We start from the raw sequence: 23,886 nt of genomic DNA, 5'->3' as shown, positions 1-23,886 counted from the left end.
TTTGCTATTAAATGATAGTCTAGGGGTGCCTGGGTGGCTCAGTGGGTTAAGTGTCAAATCTTGATTTCCACTCAGGTCATGATCTCACAGTGAGACCAAGTCCTGCTGTTAGCACAGAGCCTGCTTGGGATTTTCTCTCTACACCTCCCCCACTCATGCTTGTTCTTTCAAAATATTTAAAAAATAAAATAAAGTGATAGTCTACACAGAAGGGCAGGTATTACCCTCTCATCCAGCACAGCCAAGGTGTTTCCAGTTACCTACAAGCCACACAAATCACTTTCCTAATTGCCACTTCCCTACCAAACTATCAACTAGTGTTAATTCTATACTAGTTCTTTTTGTGTATGTCTTAACGTTTCTTTAAGCTATGCAAAGCCCAAGAGAATGCATTCTTTACCTTAGAGAACACAATGAAAATTAACATACAACTGTGAAATATATGCTGGAACAAATACGTGTGGCAACAAAGAAACACCATCGCTACAGGTTAAGTTATGGCAAGAGTATGAAACATACATACCTTTGCTCAAAACTTCTGAGAACAAAAAACAAAGCTGTAAACTGCTGCTAATTTAACAAATGCTTGTCCCTCTATCTTATGACAAAATTGAGCCTTTGTATCACATAACACCCACAGAAACCACATTTCTTTGGGTGGTTTTGTCCTGAAAGTTTGTACTTTAATGTCCACTTATCATGTACCATTGTTACATTCGCCAGTCCAGAGCTACATTACCTTATTGCCTGACTTGACCTATCACAGGATACCAACGGCCTTATAGCCCAAAGTGCCACAGATCACCCACCATAGGCATCAGAGGCCTTTGGGGTTAAAAATCAGATGAGCAAACCTCAAATCTTCATCGGGGCGTGCTGGAAGAAGAATGTAAAACAAGCATTCCAAGTAAATTTTTGTATGTAGAAGTCTGTGAACCACCACGGTGATGAAGGTATGTTTATCCTGGCTTATGTAAAGACATATATACAAAAGTTGGATTCATACACTGTATTTGTATGAGAAAAATAAGTGGAAACGTAGGCCAAGGGAGTTGAAACCTTTATTTTCTCAGAGATTTTTATCAATTACCAAACATGCACCATATTTCTTCCTGTGCAGTGAGTACATGAAGGGAAAAAAATGATTCCAACAGATGGAGTATCAATTAGCGGAGGATGAGACCAGCCGTTGCCTTCAAAAATACATTTTCTTCGTGGCTGTGAAGTCTGCGATGCAAGACCAGGCACTAAAATGTAGACTGCCTCTTAATTCCTACTAGAGCCAAATAATTTTCCTCTGAAATATGAAACCAGGACAGCAGGCAATGGGAGTTCTCTCACCACCTACCCCCACTTGAGGGGGACCCCTCGCTAGTGGTGGTTCTCGAAATTACTGCTGCTGTCCTCCACTCTTCCTCCCCTGTCTGCAGCTGGAACTGACCCATCTGCAGCTGGAACTATTAGGTGTCCTCTGACACCTGCCACTTGTGACCCCAAGGGAAGTGCTAATTCAAATGCCAGTGTTCTGATTACATAGAGGCTACCTGAGAATCCTTTTCAGGAATCCAGTAGGAAGTGGACTTTTAAAACTGAAGTATCTAGAAAAAATGGAGTAAATGCTTCTCCCTTCTTGTTCATTCATTCTCACACATTTTATTTCTTTCATGTATACACATAATTCCTTTTCTTTTTAGAAAGAGGTAAGTGGCCTTGGAAATACCCCTGGCAAGATGACGATCATGCTGACAACTCCACAAAATCAATCTATGGAATATTCATATAAAGACATCCAAACTACTACTCATTTGTTCAGCCAAAGGTGCCAACTTGGTAACTGGCACAAAGCTCTCATTCTCCCTGGAATTCCTGAATTCAGAGGCATCTGCAGCCATCAACCCATTACTTATCTCCAGGTCAAAGTACACGGGTAAGAAAGGTGGCTTTAAAGGTCAGTGGATTCTGTAGTTAAGAACAGGTGGCTGAGAGTAAAGTTTAGGTTCATCATCTACCATAGGTGGAAAGAGCTGGACACGTTTTTTAAGATTTATGCCACAATGTAAAAATGATTCATTCTGCAAAGCATAAAGTAGTTCTTGCTTTATAAAAATAGGACCACAATTTTTTTTTTTTTTTTAAATGCACTTCTACAGAAGGAACCATGTTCCAATACTGCAAAAAAAATGTTCTACTTAAAGCAGAACAAGATAACCACCCCCATACATCCCTTCTTTTCCTGGTCCCTTTCCAATCAGTCATGTTATTCCTGGCACACTGTTCTTGGTAGTAAGGATCCTAGGGCCACCTGCTGCCAGGAAACTTAGGGGTCTTGCATGGTTAAGCATGCCAGGACTGAAAAGCAAAGGATCAGCTGTCTTCATCTAGGATCTCTGGATGTTCCTTCCAGAAAGCATCCCCAATAATATCGCAATATAAAGGCACTGGCTTAATCCTGGTCCGAGTCACCACCATCTTTTTTCCTTCTATTTCTGCTGGCAGCTTGACTTCTTTTGTTGTGACTTCACCCACCTACAGATAAAAGTTAAAATATTAACACTGTTAATTGAGTTTGGGAGAGTAGAGGGGGATATGCAGGAAGTTGACTTATTTTATATACTTCCGACAAATATTTGTCAGGTAGATATACAAATACATATCTCAACATACATGAATTTGTTTAAAAACTTTTAAAAAGTTGCTATATTCTGAAAGGAGGTCTTAGGAACAAAGGAGTAATCCCATGTTCCTTATTAACAATAAATATAGAATTAAAGGGTTTTTGTTTTTGTTTTTGTTATTTTGCCTCTCTCATCTGCATGAAGAAGTATCCAAGTCTGTGCTAAAGAGCAAATGTGGTTTTAAAATACTAATAAGCTGAAGCTGCCAGTGGGGAGGACTAATTCTTAAGGTACCCCTTAACACCCGAAAACATTCATTAAAAAAAAAAACAACTAAATGTAAGGAAATAAATTTAGAGAAGTCATTATGCTCAGAAGCTGGCACAGAGAGAAAATATTGGTAAAATTAAGAATTTAGGTAAAGGTACAGAATATTAAAGTATGAATACCTAGGGAATCTCAAGAACATTCTCCAAGTGGTAGAACGCTCATATACAATGTTTCCCTATGCCTCATATTATAGTTGTCATGGGACGGGTGAACCACTTAATGATATTATCCAGTGTGGAAGAAAGTATTTTTTAAATGTTATATGAATGCAAAAATCCTTCTGTCTGCAGTGTGCTCTGTTATGGGGTTTTATTTGATTTGGAGAGCTTATGACACAGGAAAATAAATGAAGTAATTCTAAAATCTGTGATTCTGCTTATAAAGAGAAATTCCAGACAACAAAGATCACTAACAAACTGACAAAATTAGTAGCACTGACTGACAAAAAAGCATCCAAAATAATATATAGTATCTCATTTAAAAAAGATCTAATTCATGTTAATCAATGGAGTCACATCCTTATACATGTGGTAGGGGACACAAAGTTTGGGATGGGCACAGGCTCTCTTCTTTCTGACCTCCATTTTAATTTGGACACAACAGCATTACCTTCTGCCATATCAACACAGTCCCTTTCCTATACATCAGTGGCTCATTATTGTAGTTGATGTTGAATTCAGAAAACAAAATCTCATTCTTGTCTGCTGCAAGAGTTCCCTGAGAAAATAAAAAAGATATAAAAAGATTTTTATGTCTGCTCTCTGCCCTCACCCTACCTATCCATTCCACCCTCTATCTAAATTTCCACAAACAAAAAAGTGGAAGGGTTTTACCAAATATCTTATAGATACTAATGAATTTCAATTGTAAGAGCAGTTTAAATCTTATTTAGATGTCTAAATTCATAAAACTGTCTTCTGTAGCAAACAATTGGCTTCAAAAGTCACAACTGGGATGGGGTGACAGGAAAGAGTACTATTCTGTACTACGTAGTATATGTTATCTTATTTGACCCTCATTACCATCTCCATTTTAGAGAGAACTCTGAAGCTTAGAAAGATTATATAAATTGCCTAAGGCCAAAAGCTGCTTTTATTCTTATAAGAATCAAAATCTAAACTCAGCTCTTCCAAACTTGGGATAGATCTACCAATATGCCAATTATTATTGCTATCTCTAAATCTTCACCATTACTGTTAATGACAAACATGTATTGTGTAATTATAATGTGCCAGGCATTATATTAAGAGCCATAACAACACATCGCCTCATTTCAGTTAGTCATCCCACAAGTAGCACTGGTCATCTAATGATGAACGCCAGTGTTTATTATGGTTTATGTGCTTCATGCCATTTAATTCTCACAATAAACCTATGGAGTGGGAACTGTTACTTCTTACATCTTACCTATAAAGAACTAAGGCAGAGAGGATAAAATTAAATAGAAGTCCCCGAGTACAATTATTTGACTTCCAAAGCCTATACTCTTAACAATACACGCACCCAGCAGGGAATGACAATGATAAAGATGCCAAGTGGGACTGATGAAAAAGAGCATGTGCCCTGTCTAAAGAAGGCAACCAATATGCAGCCCCAGCCACGCACTACCACGTGGGAATGTAGAGCCAGTGTCTCCAATTCCATTTTCTAGCTGAGGACACTAAGACTCAGGGAGAAGCAGTAACTCATCTGGGGCCACAGAATAAGCAGGTTGCAGAGCTGCTACTAGTAAGATCTTTATATCCTTTCAAACCAAAGCAGTAGAGAGCTTTAAAAGAATACAAAATGGCATGGGGGAGTGTACAGAAAACCAACCCCCGGTGAGTATTAATGCAGTTAAGACCTTATACCTGTAATCTCTCTTGGGCTTGTACTGGTGTTAGTCCAGACTGTTGTACAAGTGCCCAGAAAACTGTATTATAAAGATTATTGACGTGACCTGTGAGGAGAAAAGAGTAGCACTGTTTATACAGATATGATCTTTATGCAACACTCGTGTTTCAAAGAACAGTAGAACTCCACCTCTCTGGGGCGCCTGCGTGATTCAGTCAGTTAAGCGTCTGACTTCGGCTCAGGTCTCACAGCTTGTGAGTTCGAGCCCCACATTGGGCTCTGTTGTGACAGCTCGGAGACTGGAGCCTGCTTCAGATTCTGTGTCTCCCTTTCTCTCTCTGCCCCTCCCCAACTCTCTCTGTCTCAAAAAATAAACATTAAAAAAAAAAAAAAGAACTCCACCTCTCTCCTCGAAAGGAGAGAGATCTCGGAGACATTTAGTGATTTACCCAGAACCATACACTGGGAAGATGGGGGGGGAAGTGGTCAAGTATAAACAAACTTATTACCTAAAACTTTTATTCTCTCATTTCACTTATGCTGTGTATAAACTGGTTAACTTACACATTAAACTTAGGAATACTTTCAAAGTTATTTTAGATTAATCCTAGCTCTTTTCCAGTTTTTCTGGGAAAATCAAGATACACCAAATAAGTCTCACAAACATGTCATCATAGTTGTGTAAGGCAGGAGTCACAATTCAAACACCCACTGAGGCCACCATGAACATAAATGCATAAAGCAGACTAGGTGACCCATGGGGAACAAGAGAGAATGGTACAGTTTATGGCACATTGGCTTCTGTGTGTGTGTGTATATATATATAAAGGCAGCAGTCACTACATAGGTAATATCTAATACTAAGTGGGAATGTAGACCTAGTATTACCAGGTCTCCTAATTTTTCCAAAAAAAACTGGAAATCGGGAACATTTACATGAATCTCCCAGTTTTTCAATTGTTTTCAACTAATTAAAAAAATACAAAATACTGCATTCTAAACAAAATACACATGTGCCAAACCTGTATCAAATCACTACCTCTAATATATGGAACTGGTGGTTTAACTACATCTGTTTATTTGGTTTCACTTACAATCTGCTTGCCGCCAACTGAGGTAGTCCTTTAAGGTCTGGTTGTTAGGATACACTATGACTCTTCCATCAAAGCCTGGGGGATACAGAAGGGGCTGGTCTTCAAAGTAATCTCGCCAATAAAACACATAGCTGGAGGCAAACTGGGAAGCCACATGGGTCATGAACTTACTTGCAGAAGTAAGGCACATTGGGTGGAGCAAGAAAAAAGAAAATACATGATATTAATTCAAAACCATGATAGAGCCTGTGTATGCAACAGAGTGATTATACAAAGAGTCCAGCAAGCCAAGAGATAAAATGTGCTGGGCCAAGAAAAACTAAGCAGCCCGCCTCTCTTTCCAGTCCAATAAGTAACTTACTAATACTGAATTTTTGTATGTAGGATGTTATGTGAATTTATGGTTCAAGAGGGTTTTTGTGTGTGTGTTTTTTTTAGCCTTGGAAGGAAGAGAACCATTGTTTTTAAAAAGGCAATTCATATATGCTTTGTTTTCTGTGAGAGTTTCGATATATTGCCAAATGAAATATCAAATTTGTCTATTTTGAGATCCTTCTTAATTAAAAATTTAAGCAATATTGTAAAGCACATATAGGCTGTTCTTGGCTAAAGCCAACCTAGGAATTATTAATATTATTATATTCTAACAGTGTCTGTTTCTAGTCTTAATGTTCAGTGCCAGATCTATGTAGAAGCTAAGGTGATGAGGAATGAAGCAGAAAGAATCAGATAAAGAGGCTTATGTAATGCTCACATAAAAGATAAAAGTACAGGGGCGCCTGGGTGGCTCAGTCGGTTAAGCGGCCGACTTCAGCTCAGGTCATGATCTCACCGTCCCTGAGTTCGAGCCCTGCGTCGGGCTCTGGGCTGATGGCTCAGAGCCTGGAGCCTGCTTCTGATTCTGTGTCTCCCTCTCTCTCTGACCCTCCCCCGTTCATGCTTTGTCTCTCTCTGTCTCAAAAATAAATAAACGTTAAAAAAAAAAATTAAAAAAAAAAAAGATAAAAGTACAACAGTCTAAACAGGAAATATACATTCTGCAGTTGGAATATTCCATCTGCAGTCTGTAAGGCACCAATTAAAAAAAGCAAAAACCAAATGCTGACAGGAAATATTCTCAAGGAGCTAGGACATGGAATTACCTGGCTCTTCTTTTAAACCAATTGCTTTTCCGCTTGAACACAAAGCTGTACTCATCACTCTGTCCATATGCAATCACAATATCCTCCAGTTCTGTCATTACAGTCTGGGCACATTTGGTCATCAGGTGGAGAGCACGGCTGTCATTAGGTTTTGCAAAGTTGTGCTTCTCAGCAAACCTTTATAGAGGGAAAAGGGCATGAATGGAAGAGAGCTTACAACCTGACTTATTTAAGAAGTCTACTTTGTTCTCGCCCTGACCAACTGAGAAAAAGGGGCATAATTGCTAAGTCTCCATTCCCTGTTCTGCGAAACGGAGATAAAGCATACTTACTTCACAGGACTGTTGTGAAGATTAGAGGGAGGTAACAAATATACTATGCCTGGCTCCTTGGAAATGCTCAACAAGTGGTAAGAACCATTATTAAAATAATACTTTTAAGAATTACATTCCCATCTTTCTGTTACATTTCTTTTTTATTTTTCTTCCCGCGTATGGCTAGTTACTGATAATCAAAGAACATACTATAAAGTATTGCCCACAGCAAGACCTAAAAAGGTCTCTAAACAGTCTGCCTTCAAATATAACTAACTAAATAGCCGGGCAACTGGCTGAAGAGCTGAAATGCTGCACCGGGGACTGACTTTTTCCACCAGGGCCTTGCTAACAGGTCTCAGCTCGAGGGCGCCGCAGGCCAGCTGCTCCTCACAAAAGCACTTGGCCTCAGTTTAACTACTCAGACCACGCCTTCAAGCACCTGGTAGCTAGCGCGTACGGTGAGGCTCAATGCCGCGCGCTCATTGGCTGTCACGTTACCCGGTAACCAAGAGCTGCCGCCACAATTGGCGTTCCATTCCCCGGAAGCCCTGGGGCACCTTGCTGCCTCAAACCAAACTCGCTCACCGATGGAAATTCCTGCCGTCCAGCCGCACCACCACCCAACAGTGGGCCAGGCAGGTGTCGTCAGCCTCGAAGTTCCGCACGTACTCGAACTTGCTCTTTGCCATGGCCGCCCCCAATTTCAAGCACCGTCTCAGAGTAACGGAAGTGACGGCCCAGCAGTCGCGAACTTTCACATTGCATGCGGACCACATTCGCCCCGCGGAAGGTGAAGGACCAAGAAAGCCTCGCCCCGGAAGTTCCTGTGTCTCTTAGTGGCTGCTCTAGCTGTAGTGGAGGTCCTCATCTCTCTCGCCTCTCCTTGTAGTTCTTAATCCACTTCCGGGAGTGTAAGAAGCGTTCCGTTATACCTTTCGTACTGCACACGGTTGTCAGATTTTTCTCCTCTGTCATGCAGCAAGTCACTCTCACGAAGTGAGATTTTGTAAAAATTTTCTTTCTGACCAAGTTTGAAGGTTTAGTTGTGATTTTTTTTCTTTCTAAATAGCATTTATTAACTTGCAGAAAATGTGGGATATACCGGAAAATATAAGAAAATACTTCCTATTTCCCCTCTCCCTTCAAAGCATTGTGAATGGTTTCTTCCAGTCACTTTTCTTTGTATTTGTACACAGAACACACAAAATTGTAATCATACACCTATGCGATTTTTGTATTTTCCACCTAAACCTTGAGCATTTTCCAATGTCATCAAATATTCCAAAGGGTGATTTTAAAAAGAAAAATAGGCTTTTATTCTGACACTTGGGCCTACTAAATTAATTTACTCAACTTTTGCACTAAGACCCAACCTTTAATTTCTTTTTGCTGGTAGATAATAGTAACATTAAACCCTAATATTTTTTTATGATGCTTTATGATTTATAAAGCTCTTTTGAATTCAGTACTTATTTTTTTATCCTCAAGAAAAATTTTCAAATAATATAAAAGAATATATGATGAAGTCTCTCACTGACTCCTAACTCTATACTTCAGACAATGGCTGTTGCTAGTTACTTGTATATCCATCCAGGGGTAGATAGAAACATATATCTACATCTTTATCTAAATCTCTCAAACTGTTTGAAGGCAACATGAAGAAAGGAAGGATGTGAATGTCATGAATTTATGCCCTGGCTCTGCCACAGATGGACTATGTGACCTAACATAAGTTACTTTTTTTCTCAGATTTCCCCTTTGTTAAGAGAAGACACCAATTCTTCCCTTGCTACCCTCTAAAGTTATTGTGTGAGCATCAGAGAACATGATGGCTAGCATTTGTGGTATGGATGTACAGACACACTGGTATAATAATATTCCAAGGTGATGTTAATTTGCAACCAAGATCAGGAAGCACTTAGAGGAACAGGTTAAAACACACCAGGAGGAAATAAACAAATTCACAATGTAGAATCTTATATAAGATTACTGACCTGACTTCTTAAAATATAAATTTCATGAAGAATAAAAAAAGAAAAAATGAAAGGAAGGAAGGATGGGAAAAGGTAGGACACTGTTTCAGAATGAAACAGATTTAAGAAACATAAAAACAAAATACAATGTGAAAATCTGGAATGTATACTGGCCCAAAAAATATTAAAGGTAGTTCTAAATCCAATGGGAAAACATGCAGTTAAAAACAGCTTTAGATTTCAGTGGTTTACAAACAAACATTTATTTCTTGCTCAAGTCACTCATAGGTTTCTGGCTTGGCTACTGCTATGCTCCAGGCAGATGTTCTGATTTACGTGTCTTCTTATTCCAAAACTCAGTCAATGATTCAAAAGGCTTTTGCACCATAGAGGAACATCTTGCTGCTCACATTATGTTTGCTAAAGCAGCATAACAACAGAGTCAAGTGCAAAGATTGCAGGGCAGGGATGTATTATCTTCCCACAGGGAACAGAAAAGTGAATAATTTTGAACAATAATGCAATCTACTGGAACTGTTCATTAGTTGATGTTAGGGAATTATTGTTAATTTTAGTGGCACAATAATGGTAGTGTGCTTAGGCAGGAGAATAACTTTATTTTTAGTTTTTAAATTTATTTTTAAAATTTACATCCAAGTTAATTAGCATATAGTGCAACAATGATTTCAGGAGTATTTTCCTTAATGCCCCTTACCCATTTAGCCCATCCCCCCTCCCACAACCCCTCCAGCAACCCTCAGTTTGTTCTCCATATTTATGAGTCTCTTCTGTTTTGTCCCTCTCCCTGTTTTTATATTATTTATGCTTCCTTTCCCTTACGTTCATCTGTTTTGTATCTTAAAGTCCTCATATGAGTGAACTCATATGGTATTTGTCTTTCTCTGACAGACTAATTTCACTTAACATAATACCCTCTAGTTCTATCCACATAGTTGCAAATGGCAAGATTTCATTCTTTTTGATGGCTGAGTAATACTCCATTGTATATGTACGTATGTGTATATATATATGTATATATATATATGTATATATATATATATACATATATATATATACACGTGTGTGTGTGTGCGTATATATATGTATGTGTGTGTGTATATATATGTATATGTATATATATACACACCACATCTTCTTTATCCATTCATCCACCGATGGACATTTGGGCTCTTTCCATACGTTGACTATTGTTGATAGCACTGTTATGAACATTGGGGTGCATGTGTCCCTTTGAAACAGCATACCTGTATCCCTTGGATAAATACCTAGTAGTGCAGTTGCTGGGTTGTAGGGTAGTTCTATTTTTAATTTTTTGAGGAACCAGCAGGAGAATAACTTTAATCTTAGAGGATACCTGAAGAAAAAGTGGCAAAATATTAACATTTACTGAATCTAGGTGTAGTCATATGGGTATTTATTATATTATTTTTTCTATTTTTCTACATGTTATGTGTTGTGTCACCCAAAAAGATATGTTGAAGTACTAACCCAAGATACAGTGATGTAACTTTATTTGGAAATAGGGTCTTTGCAGATATAATCAATTAGGATGAGGTCACTAGGGTGGGGCCTTAATCCAATATGGCTAGTGCCCATATGAAAAGAGAAAACAGAGGCACACAGAGGAAGACCACCAAGTAGAGAAGAAGCCAGAGATTTGAGTGATGCATCTATAAGCCAAGGAAGGCAAAGGATTGCCAGCCATCATCAGAAGCTAGGAGAGAGGCGTGGAAATGGGTGCCATCATTATTCCCATTTTAAAGATGTGGAAATTGAGTAGAGAGAGGTCCAGTAATTTGCCTAAGGTCACAGATCCAACAGGTGGTGATGCAAGAATTCCAAACTAGGGGTGCCTGACTGGCTCAGTTGGAGGGCATGCAACTCTTGATCATGAGGTTATGAGTTCAAATCCCACATTCGGCAAAAAGTGCACACACACACACACACACACACACACAAAGAATTCGAACCAAGCATTTTAACTACAAAGCCCATGTTTTTAGCTACTCCTCAGTATTATCTCCCCTTCTCTCTCTCTCTGTCTTCATTCACCAGCTTTACAATAGTTTCTGTCTGTGTCAACCCGGCAGAAATCAACCAATTCAGTACTTCACTGAGTCTTCAAATCAAAAGGTACATGAACATCCAATCCCTTAATTCTCAAACATAATTTATTCATATACAGCCTTTGTGAATTTTGTCATTTCCATATACTACCTTAGAAATATTTTTCTTTATGCCAATTCTCTTCATTTTAAATCTTTTTATTGGAAATGAACATACACGTGCAAAAGTACACAAAACATGATGTAACCAGTACTCAGTCAAGAAAGAGAACATTGTCAGTTGCCAGGAATCCATATCAATTATTATTACCTCTCCTTTCCAGAGCTAATGGCCTTCTTAACATCTATAACTTTTTTATGTTCATTTTTTAAAGTTATCTCTCTGCCCAACATGGGGCTCAAATTCACAATCCCAAGATGAAGAGTTGCATGCTCTACTGATAGGCAGCCAGGCACCACAGTTATGTTTGTTTTTGGACATTACATAAATGAAATCTTGCAGTACATATTCTTTGGCATCTGGTCTCTTTGGATCAACATTATGTTTGGAAGATTCAACCAAGTTGCAGAGTGTAACTGTAGTTCATTTATCTTCATTCTTCCATAGTATCCGATTGTATAACTATACCAGTTTATCCATGGTATTATTGAATAGATATTTAGATTGCTTCCATTTTTGGAGTGATTATGAAAAACACTACTCTGAACATTCTTGTACATGTCTTTTTGTGTACACATGCCTGAATTGGGTATATACCTAAGACTAGAATTTCTGTGTCATGGAGAATGCATCTGTTCACTTTTGGTTGATAATGTCATACTTTTTCCAAAGTGTTTTTACCAATTTCCATTTCTCCAAATAGTATGTGACTTGCTCCATATCCTCACCAACACTTGATATTGTTAGTTTTCAAAAAGATTATGCTGCATCATTCTAACTTATATGTAGTAGATCTTTCAAGGAGTATATTTCCATGATGATTAACAATGTTTAACATTTTTTCTTACACTTATTGGCCACCTGGATATCCTTTATTGTAAAGTATGTGTTCAAGTCTTTTGCACAGTTTTTCACTCACTATTTAATACTTCAATTAAGTATTTGAAAGAGAAATTATTTGAAAGAGAAATTATCTGAAAGAGAAATTCTGTCATTACCATACATGGAAAATTAGCATCACATGTCAACAATAGAGGGTGACAATATATTAAGATAAATGCAATTCCAGGATAATGCTCATGCCTTGTGGTAGGATTTTTTGTTTTCTTTTTCATTTTGCCAACAACGAAAAGGAAGCACTGAACATTGCCAGACGTTCTCAAAGTCATTCACGAAGCTAGTTGCAAAACTTGATTTGATTCAGAGTTCCCTTTCCCTTCCAATGACTGATAAAAACCTGGAGAAGAAGGGACAGGTCAAAAGCCATAACAACTCTCCTGAGGTCTCCCCCAGGTTTATCAGTTAACACCAGGGACCATTCATTAAATATCTACTCTGTGCCAGGTCCTATGGTCATATATTAGTCACATTGCTTTGGCTATCTGATTTATTCTGCACAGTTGTTCATTGAGGGTGGGTTTTCCAGCGTTGGTGTGTGGCTTCTACCCTTGATAGCTGGAGCTCCAGCCATTATATCTATGTTCCAGGAAGGAAGAAGGACAAACGGGAAGATAGCAAAGCTCACACCTCCAAACCAAATCACGTCTCTTTATCAGGTTTTTACTAAAGCTGCACAACTTCTGCGTATATATTTTGAGCCTTCCTCATCTGCAGTGGAGCCTGGGAAATGTAGTTCTTTTAGCTGGGCACTTGGCCATCTCCAATAATATAGGATCTTTCTTTTCAAAAAAGAAGGGAGAATGCTACTGCATGGGCAACTGGAAGTTTCTGCCACAAAAGCCACTAGGGGTTCTAAAGGGGTAGCCTAACAGGCCCTGCACCCTGAACTCTAACTCCCAGCCTGCTCCCCCTACCTCCCTCAGCCACTTTACAAAAAAAAAAAAAAAAAAAAAAAATCAGGGTACCTCAGTGACTCGGTTCAGTGTCTGAATCTTGATTTTGGCTCAGGTCATGATCTCAGAGTTGTGGGATCCAGCCTCACATCTGGAGTCTCAGGTCTGGGAGAGGAGCGGGGGAGGGTGGAGTGGGGGGAAGAGGGAGGAGGGGGAGGAGGGGAAGGAGGAAGAAGAGGAAGAGGAAAATGAGGGAGGAGGAGGAGGAAAAAAAGAAGGAGGAGGAGGATGAGAAGAAGAAGAAGAGAAAGAGGAAGAGGAGGAGGAGGGGAAAGAGAGGGCAAGGGGGAGGGGGCAAGCGGGAGGAGGGAGAGATGGGTGAGGAGGGGAGAAGGAGAGGAAGAGGAAGAGGAAGAAGGAGGTGGAGAAGAGGAAGAAGGAGAAGGAGAAGGCAGAGAAAGAAAAAAAAGAGACAGATGATTGGTTGGAAATTCCAGGGGAGATGTTACATTCTTCCCTCCCCATACTTCCCTCTACCACCTGCCTTGAGTTCCCCCACTTCCCATCCCCAGAATAGGTGGGGGAACTCGAAGCAGGGGGTGGAGGGAAGTATGGGGAGGGAAGTTGGGGGAGGCTTCAAAGGCAGGCAAGAAAGGAGTACTAGTTCCTTGCTTACCAGCTGGGGACCTGAAGAATTCTCCTGATATTATCACTGTAGCAGGATATCAGGAGGGTTACTTGGAGGTCCTGATAAGTATCCCTCTCTTGCTCCCCTTGAGTTTTGGGTATATGTGAATGTAGAGACCAGTGACTACACCACATTTGGAGGTTTCTGGAGCAGACTAGGCCAGTGTATGAGAAGGATCAGCAATGAGGTATGCCTGAAAAAATGACAGAGATACCTCACTGCAGTCCCCCTCAGCCTTTGTGCGTGTGTGTGTGGGGGGGGTCACCATCATCACTGGTTCCATAAGAAGCAGCTCAGAGGTTAGGGTAAAGGGGGGACAGGAACTGGGAATTGCCTTGAGCCCAATGGGCAAGTAAAAGTCATCCCTCCTATAGAGGGTCTGAAGACAGAAAGAGCTGGAAGGACCAAGAGGAGCTATGTGTTCCTCTCTAAGGATCCTTGGGAGATCATCCTGGTGCTAAAAATGGCCCCAGGATAACCATGCACCATGCCAATGTAGGAAGAGAGAAGACTTCCCACCACAAGGTGGAAGGTCAACTATGTAAAAAGGCCTCTGCTTTGCCTACACCCCAACCCAGCCCTCAAAGGGAATTAAATTTTGAAAAGAGGAGGGTGATGCAGAGGATATCAGAACAAGATTGTGGCTCCCACCTCCATTCCAGGTTGTTGGAGTGGGACCAGAATGAAAGAGCAGGGTCTTCCACTCTAAGCCCCTTCAGTAATAAGCATGGCCTGTACTGGGGGTGAGGTGGTGGGGGCACTTGTCACAAAAAGACAAATACTGTATGATTCTGGAAACTCAGTGAGGTACGTAGTCAAGTTCATACAGAAAATAGAATGATTGTTGCTAGGGAATAAAGGGAGTGGGGTAAAGGGAGTTATTGTTTAATGGATATAGGATTTCAATTTTGTAAGATGAAAAGAGTTTGGAGATTGGTTGCACAACAGTGTGAATGTATTTAACACTACTGAGCTGTACACTTAAAATGTTAAGGTGGTAAATTTTATGTTATGCATATTTTGCCACAATTAAAAAAACCTAAAATCTTGCACACAACAGATATTTGTAACCTAACTGGACAATGATTTCTATTTTTAAAAATTTCTATTACTTAGAAGATCACTTATCACTGAAGCTGACGAAATAAAAATAATTGCCTTTGGTGTGGAAGTCATATTCCAATTTTTCTTCCCTAATGCTGACTCATTTCATTTGTACTAAGAGCTACATTATGTAAATGAAATTCAGGGTGGAAGGGGGTAAGAAGAAGGAATAATTTGTCTCTAAAGTCTCCTTTTCTGTTCTAAACCATTCTAATCAAATTTCTGGCTGGGAGTAATGTATACACTTCCAGGAATAGACTGCCTAGCTCTATCATGGTTTTGAGGCAGATAAAAATATCACTACATACCAGGATTTACATGGGTGTAAAGTTTAGAACTATTATTCTAGAATAAATTCATGATTACCAGGGCCTTGAAATTGCTATAATATATTTGCTCTGTATTTTGATATGTAGCTTACATAGGTCAGAGTGAATGGATTTTATTTTAAATAGTCATCAATTATGTCTTTAAATGGACATGTTTTGTCAACTACCTCGTCTTTCTCTACTTAGTAGAAGTTCCAGAAGTCATGAGGATCTTGTCACTGGAGGGCTTAGAAAAAGACATTAGGAAAACAGAAAGGGGGAATTAGATGTAAGTTTCCTACTCCACTTGACCTTGTTACCACTTAATCCCACAAATTTACTCATTCATTAAACTAGTGTTTCTTAATTTCCTACCATGTACCATGTTCACTGGGATGCAACAGCAAACAATACAGCTATGGTGCCTACACAATGGAGTTCACAACAAGTTGAGGAAGACAGACCTTAAACAAAGAGTTTCACAAGTAACTGTTGGACTACATTGTGTTCAGTGTTGTGAAACACATTGCAGGCCCTGCCCTGACTGGGCAGCTGAGCATGGTCCATGAAGTTTTATCTGAGGAAGCAATATTTAAATTATGACCTGAATAATGAGATAAAAAGACAGCTTGCTTCATATGTTCCTGGAATTGTGGAATTGTTGAATTTAATGTTGAATAAACATTTTGCCAAAAGATTTTGCTTGTATAACATTTTGGAAAAGAATCCAGAGTAATATGAGTTTCCATACCATGGATCAGTCATTTAAAAAACACATATTGGGCACCTAAAATGTGTAAGGGCACTGGGCAAGGTACTGACTGGGAGGATATAATAAATAACAAGAACAACAACAACAACAGTAATTTTAAAAAAATGCTTTCTAAGTGTAAGAAACTTAAGAGTCTCCAAACCATAGTCTCATACATTATTCTATTTTTTCCCTTTCAATGAGTCTGTGGGAGGCAGAACAATAATTCTCTCCATAAAAAAGGAAACCAACTTTGTGGGAACTGTTTAAATGATTTGCCCAATGTGTCATGGCTTCCAGAACCAGGATTAGAACCCAGTCCTTCTTTTTAAAAAAAAAATTTTTAATGTTTACTTATTTTTGAGAGAGAGAGAATATAAGCAGGGGAGGGGCAGAGAAAGAGGGAGACACAGAATCTGAAGCAGGCTCCAGAGTCTGAGCTGTCAGCACAGAGCCTGATGTGGGACTCGAACCCACAAACTGTGAGATCATGACCTGAGCCGAAGTCAGACACTTAACTGACTGAGCCACCCAGGTGCCCCCTTAACTGACTGAGCCACCCAGGCGCCCCCTAGAACTCAGTCCTTCCAATGCCAAGTCTAAGTATTTTCCACTCTACCACCTTGCTTTGCTATGTTTTAAAGGAACAAACTACATAGCTGTTGTTTTTGCCTGCCCAGCATCCCTCTGTCTTATGGCAATGGCATCCCAGCGGTCTTTCCCCCACCAGACCATTTGGTTTATGTGGAGAATACCCTATCTGACATTTGTTCCAGGGTAAGCACATGGTCAAGACCATGGTAGTGTCTCAGTGTGAGTTAGAAAAAGGCCCCCTCTCCTGCAGACATAGTTGTGCACCGGGCAGAGGTTTGGTAAGTGTTCTCCACACTGGATTTAAACCTCTGCTTGTCCTCTCTGTAGTGACCAACCTGCACAAATACGATGACCTCACCAATAACTGAGACGTTACCAGTAGGGTTCAAAGATGTGCACCTAACCTAAGCCAGGTCATTGAGACAGTCTGACATTCTGCTAGAATGACTACGAAAATCAGATTCTTTTCCTATTAGAAATGCTATACTGGTGATCACATTGCCTTCAAGACAAAAGAGGCTGCCCATTGATTAGGCTTATACAAAAGGAAAAAAATCTGAAAAATACAGAAAACAACTTCTGATGACATTGAATTTAGCATTGCGCTTAGAGCCAGTGCACAGAGTGCTGCTCCTAGACCCTTACAAGTTCCTGGAGAGCAGGGACCTTGCTTAATATTTTTCAAAGCTGTATCCTCTGTGCCTGGAATAGTGCCTGGCACATAAGAAGAAATCAATAAATAACTGCTGAAAGATTAAGCCAGTAAGTTCTTTTTTTGTATATGAACTTGGATTTTTAGAAGCCTCAATTCATTGGGGGTGTAAATAAATAACTTCTTTTTTCCCAATAACCGCTCTCTCACCTTCTCCTTTATTCATGGTTAGCAATTCCCTTAAAGAATCTTGGCCAGATCCCATACTTCCCAGTAGGTGAAATGTATTAATGTTGGTATTAAAACGTTGGTCAAGAGCACTGTGCTCCTTCAAATGCAGGCCAACTCTCTCCCTCTCAGTCCTATTCTTCTGTCAACTCAGTGTGAAGAGGTGATTATAGCAGGCCTGGTTCTGGCTTCTTTAGCAAGCCCTTCAGAGAGGTGGCTAGCTTAATAGGGGCTTATGAAACTCAGAGGTGGGCTACTTCACACTTAATGTTCTCAGCTTTGGGCCTTTGGTATAATTTAAGAACAACAGGAAAAATCACACCCAACATCTTATTTAGCAGTTTGAGTTGGATCAAAAACAATTCACATAGGTGAGATGAACTTGAAAGAGAATAGGATGACCTTTGGATAAATTCAGGAGTATGAGTAATACATGCAAGGTAGACTGAGGTACGTGAGGAGACTGACAAAGAGATGGAACGTACGGAGTGGAAAACAAACTATAAGAGACAACGTCAGACTTGAGGATATCAGGCACTAGGTAAGGACTTTAGCCTTGCTCTATCTAACAGTGTTTTAGGAAAATTAATCTGGCTATGGCATGAAGGGTACATGAAAGGAAAAAAAAAAAACCAGGGGAAGCTAGGCCAACAGAGAATCTATTTTAACATTTCAGATATGCAGTGCTGACTAAAAGGAAGACAGGGATGAAGAAACGGAAAAGAATTTGGCATCCATAAAATGTTCTGAGGTCCTTAAATCACAAAGATCTTTAATCCTTTTTAGAAAAGCCAAGGCATTAAGATATCTTGAAATAATTACAGATATTATTATTGATACAGAGACAGAATCATGTTCAATGAAGTATAAATTCCACCATATAACTAGGAGTTATTTATAGGGCTGCATCTTGAATGTTCCATAATGACTGGCCCTGAATGGGCCATAAGTTGGTAGTGAGTTGATACAGGCAGATATATTTCAATTTATTTTTTTCCAGTGACTGGGCTGCTTTACTGAAGAAAAGAATTTGAAATCTTCATGCCTATCTAAAAGTGGAATCTGGAATGTGAACTGACTTTCTATATAGCTTGCACTGTTACTCATTCTTAAGTGATGGAAATTAAAGGTAAAAGAAAATCCAGTAAGTAATTTGCTTGGGAAGGATTATTTCCTAATCTGAGTTCAATGAGATCTTCTTTTTCATTTTAACAAAGGAAAAAAAAACCTGCATAAAAAATACTACTACCCATGCTTAATTTTTATTACTGGTTCTGGCTAATTGGGGATCAAAAGTGGTTCCTAGAACACTCATACACAGAATTTCACCTCTAAATATTTCTGACATAGCTTGCCTCTGTTTCTGTGGAGAAACATAACATTGGGAAGAGAATTCAAAGGATTTCAGAGACTGAACCACACTGCATCACTGACACTGCATGCATTTATACCATTTAAGGAAATCTTTTCTCTCTGTGATATTTTGTTTATGAAGATCACTACTTAAGAACATGTTCTTAGGCAAAATCTCACAAATTATTTCCCCCTTTGACTCATTGTAGATGCAGTCTGGAAGTTACCTTCCTCTTTAAATTACTACATTTAAAAGTACAATTCTGTAGTTATAGATTTTTAGGATGAGTAACTGCAATATAAATTAGGATCAGAGTAACTCTCTCTATATAAATATATCCAAAGTATCTTCACTCCTGAACTATATTTAGGCTTTGTTTTATACATGTTTGAAGATGAACATCATCTTTTCCATTTCCACACTGAATTTGGGCCAGATTTATCTTCATTTTCCCAGTCAACAGGCTTAGAATCCAAAATTTGGAATCATTGTTGGCTCTTCTCTGTTTTCCTCCAATAATAATGGTTAAAATGTTTACTAGATGCCAGATTATTTATTGAGCCCTTTACATAGAGCATTTAATAATATACTCCAAACAGTTCTCTTAGGTATATATTGTTGTTTATCCCCCATTTTATAGCCTTATAGAGATTAAATTATTTGCCCAAATCACATAGCTAGTAAATGGCATAGCCAGGATGGAAAGCCAGAAATGTAATGCCAGAGTTTATGTTCTTAACCAATTTTTCTACAATGCCTCCTAATAACATCATAACATTGGTTTATAGATTTATCCACTCAATTACTTACTAATTTATTCATTCATTGCATAATACTTCTTAAGCAGTCATTCTACAGACACTGTAGAAGTTGCTAGAAATTAAGAAAAGGTCCCTACACTAACAATTTCAGGAGAAAAACATGTTAACAAAAAATTAAAGTATATTACAAATGTTTAACAAATGCTATTTTCATTCCTTCTATCAATTTGGATGCTTCTTGTTGCAAATAACTAGGAGCCTGAATAATAGAAGCTTAAACAATACAAAAATTTACTTATATCCTATAGGGAAATTGAGTTTGGCAATTCCAGGGCCCATGCAGTGGCTCAATGATGCCATCGGGATTGGAACACTTTTAATACTTCTGCTTTACTGTCCACACCATATCAGAGAGATCTCTCCTCATGTTCACAAAATGGCTGCCATAGTACCAGACATCACGTTCTCACACTATAACATCTAAAGTGGAAAGGAAGGTGATGAACACAAAAAAAACTTTCTTTGTACATCTGCTCTCTTTTCTACTAGGAAAAATGGTTTTCCTCAGAAGCATCCAATAGACTGCTCCTTATGTCTCAGTGGAGAACCTGGGTCACGTGCTCACCTCTATACCAAGCTCAAGTAAGGGAACAGTACTTGGGACAGTGTCTTCTAAACAAAAGCAGGGTTTTGTTAGTAAGGAAAAAGGGAGAATGGTGGAAAAGTAGGCAATCGATAGTGTTTACCATATCCTTTTTCTAATATGAATGCCAAAACAGAGGTATATAGAAAGTGCTGTGAAAGAATAGATTAAAAAAATATTTTATTATGCCTATGAGATCTAGAGATAGCTTTTTAAGGAATTGTACATTTCAGCTGAGTCTTGAAGGGTAGATGGAAGTGTACCAGACAAAGAACCAGGATCTCAGAATATCAGAGATAACAGACCTTAAAGAATATTAGAAAAAATTACACTGAACATGTACATCTCCTTCACAGTATTTTCCAATTCTGTCTTATTTCTCTCTATGACCTCTGCCTCTAGTCAAGTCAAAACCAACAGTGCTTGGGCCTCTTTGCTTTGGCCAATAGTGATTTTATGTGGTAGGAGGTCCAAGATAATAAAAATGCAAGAACCACATTTTTGCCAGCTGACCAAATGCTCTTTTGACCAAATAAGATAATAAAGGACACAGTATGTACACTGTGAGGGACCTCAAATATTTGTTCCTTTCCCAGCTACCTTTATTTCTCTTTCCATCTTTCTCTTTTATTAATTATCTTCCATTCTTATTTCAGAGAATGACAAAATTGAAAAGCTAGAATTTTGATTCTGCTGATAGTAATAAAATAGAAACTATAGGATACCATGTGATAGAGACCAAGGAGCCTCGCTTTTCGCTCTTTATTCAGGACAAAAATTATGTTACTAATCCTTTCTTATGTAACAAATTATCCTAAAGCTTAGTGGCTTAAAACAGTAATAAGTATGTATTGTCTCACATGGTTTCTGTAAGTCTGGAATTCAGGAGTAGCCTAGCTGGGTGGTTTTGGCTCAGGGTCTTTCACAAGGTTGCAATTAACATGCCAGCTGGGTGTGTGGTCATCTGGAGGCTTGAATGGGACCAACTTATCTGCTTCCAACATAATTTACTTATGTGGCTGTTGGTGGGAAGTGGCAGTCCTCCCCACGTGGCCTCTTCATAGGGCTACTTGGTACATGGAGGCGGGCTACAGTAGCAGACAAAACATAGATTGTTAGATGAATTAGGATAACTAAATATGAAGTGAACTCCAGTCCTTATTTTACATCACATATAAAGGAAAATCACACACGATAAAGACCTAAATATGAAAGGTAAGACTACAGAACTTAATGGAAGAAAATATAAAAGAATTCTTTGGAGAAACTTGAGGTGGGAAAATATTTTCATTTCCTTTTCCTTTTCTTTTTCCTTTTCCTTTCCTCTTCCCCTTTCCCTTTCCTTTCCTTTCCTTTATTTCTAGAGAAAGGGAGATAGTGTGTGAGTGGGGCAGAGGGGCGGAGGGAGGGAGAGAATCCCAAGCAGACTCCACGCTCAGCATGGAATCCAATGCAGGGCTCAATCCCACGACTCTGGGAACATGACCTGGGCCAAAATCAAGAGTCAGACACTCAACCAAATGAGCAACCCAGTTTCCCCAAGAAAATATTTCTTAAACAAGACTCTAAAAGCACAAATTATAGGGTAAAAAAATGATGGATGCAACTGCATTAAATTAAGGATTCCTGTTCAACAGAGGATATCAGAGATAAATGAACAGATGGGTCACACACAAGAAGATATTTGCAATGTTTGAAGATCAATAATAAATAAGGGACTCCTGTGGATCAACATGGAAAAAGCATGGAACAATAATAAAATGATAAATGATTTGAATATGCATAGTTACTAATTGAGAAGGCTAAAAGACTAGTAAGCTTATGATGAGATGCTCAGCCTTTCTAATGATCAGAGAAGTGCAAATCGAAACAATAAGATACTTCTATACTCCAATAAGATTGGCAAAATTTGTTGAATAAATCCAAGAGTTGGTAAAAAAGTAGAAAACAGGAAATCCTTGTGTGTGCCACTGCTATGAGTTTGAAGTCAAACAGACACCTGAGAGAGCAATCTGTTCATTAGTGAAGTGGTGTGTGTGCATTCCTAGAACCCAGAAATCCCACTCTTGGATGTGTCTGCACAGAAGATGTTGTACAGGTTTATGGGGGCATGTCCATGACAACACTGCTTGTGGTGGGAACTTGCTGGAGGCACCCTATGAGTCCATCAGTAGAGCAATGCAGAGGTAACAAGTTCTTGACAGAATCCAGAATTCAGGAGCTCAGAACCAGATGTACCTATATGGCATGGACAGGTATTTCTACAGATTTTTCTGCTTCACAAGGGTAGAAAGTAGATCAGTAGTTTCCAGGAGCTGGGGAAAGGAAAAATGGGGAGTAACTACTAATGGGTTTGAGGTTTCCTTTTGGGATAATGAAAATATGCCAGAATCAAATAGTGGTGATTGCTGCATACTAAAAAACACATACTAGGGGCGCCTGGGTGGCGCAGTCGGTTAAGCGTCCGACTTCAGCCAGGTCACGATCTCGCGGTCCGTGAGTTCGAGCCCCGCGTCAGGCTCTGGGCTGATGGCTCGGAGCCTGGAGCCTGTTTCCGATTCTGTGTCTCCCTCTCTCTCTGCCCCTCCCCCGTTCATGCTCTGTCTCTCTCTGTCCCCAAAAAAAACAAAAAACAAAAAACAAAAAACAAAACAAAACAAAACAAAAAAAAACACATACTAAACATATTAAAAACATACTAAAAACTACTAAATTGTACACTTAAAAAATAAAAAATCAGTAAACACACCCACTGGAAAAAATACAGATAACCCAGAAGAAATTTTAAAAATTATGCTAAATGAAAAAAAGAAACAAATTGAGTCTGTATCTAAGATGATATGTGTAAATTAAAAAAACAAATACATGTATCCTCCAAACACTGTATATCACTCAATGATACATATATAACCAAAGATACACTAACTACGTTAAAGTGCGTGCCTGGGGGATGGGGGTGAGGGAAAACAGAATTGGAATGGGAATAGAAAATGGTGAATAAAGAAGTGTCATAAAATAATAAAATAAAACAGGAATAAGGACTTCAGTAGACAGACTAATGTCCCTCTAAAGACATCCATGTACTATCATCCTAGGAACATATAATTACGTTGCCTTATATGGCAAAAGGAACTTTGTAGATATGACTAAGTTAACTATTTAAAAACAGGGATATTATCGTAGATTATCTGGGTGAGCCCAATGTAATCATAAGGATACTTAAAAGATGGCAAAGGGAGATAAATGAGCCAGAGAAGATGATGTAATGATGGAAGGCAGGGGGCATGGAAGGTCAGAGTGATGCATTTGCTGGCTTTGAAGATGGAAGAGGTCCATGAGCCAAGAAATGTGGGCAGCCTCTCAACAGTGGGAAAATCAAGAAACAGATTCTTCCCTAGAGCCTCCAGAAGGAAAGCAGCCTTACTGACTTAGTTTTTGTCCCGTGTGACCTACTTCAAA

At 39.0% G+C, this 23,886-nt stretch overlaps 1 protein-coding gene across 8 annotated transcripts in view; it reads right to left on the bottom strand.

The window, feature by feature from the left end:
* Window positions 1-1,044: 1,044 nt before the first annotated feature.
* THG1L (tRNA-histidine guanylyltransferase 1 like) overlaps window positions 1,045-23,886 on the bottom strand; it is a 32,985-nt gene continuing 10,143 nt past the window's right edge. For 2 of the 8 annotated variants that reach the window (XM_058721605.1, XM_058721614.1), the window contains 6 exons: window positions 21,288-21,515; window positions 7,015-7,191; window positions 5,873-6,042; window positions 4,796-4,884; window positions 3,555-3,662; window positions 1,045-2,526 (listed from right to left, as the gene is read on the bottom strand). In XM_058721605.1, the coding sequence (XP_058577588.1) occupies window positions 2,365-2,526; window positions 3,555-3,662; window positions 4,796-4,884; window positions 5,873-6,042; window positions 7,015-7,191; window positions 21,288-21,289 (708 nt within the window). In that variant the 5' untranslated portion in view covers window positions 21,290-21,515 and the 3' untranslated portion in view covers window positions 1,045-2,364. Of the gene's footprint in view, window positions 2,527-3,554; window positions 3,663-4,795; window positions 4,885-5,872; window positions 6,043-7,014; window positions 7,192-7,461; window positions 7,485-7,657; window positions 7,730-7,916; window positions 8,345-21,287; window positions 21,516-23,886 lie in introns of those variants that run through there. The other 6 variants (XM_058721583.1, XM_058721633.1, XM_058721594.1 and 3 more) reach the window with 6 other exon arrangements.

The sequence above is a fragment of the Neofelis nebulosa genome, chromosome 1 (assembly GCF_028018385.1).
Source record: "Neofelis nebulosa isolate mNeoNeb1 chromosome 1, mNeoNeb1.pri, whole genome shotgun sequence".
In the NCBI taxonomy this organism is placed as follows: domain Eukaryota; kingdom Metazoa; phylum Chordata; class Mammalia; order Carnivora; family Felidae; genus Neofelis; species Neofelis nebulosa.
Note: the sequence above shows the minus strand (reverse complement) of the source record. Positions and strands in the feature narration are given on the sequence as shown.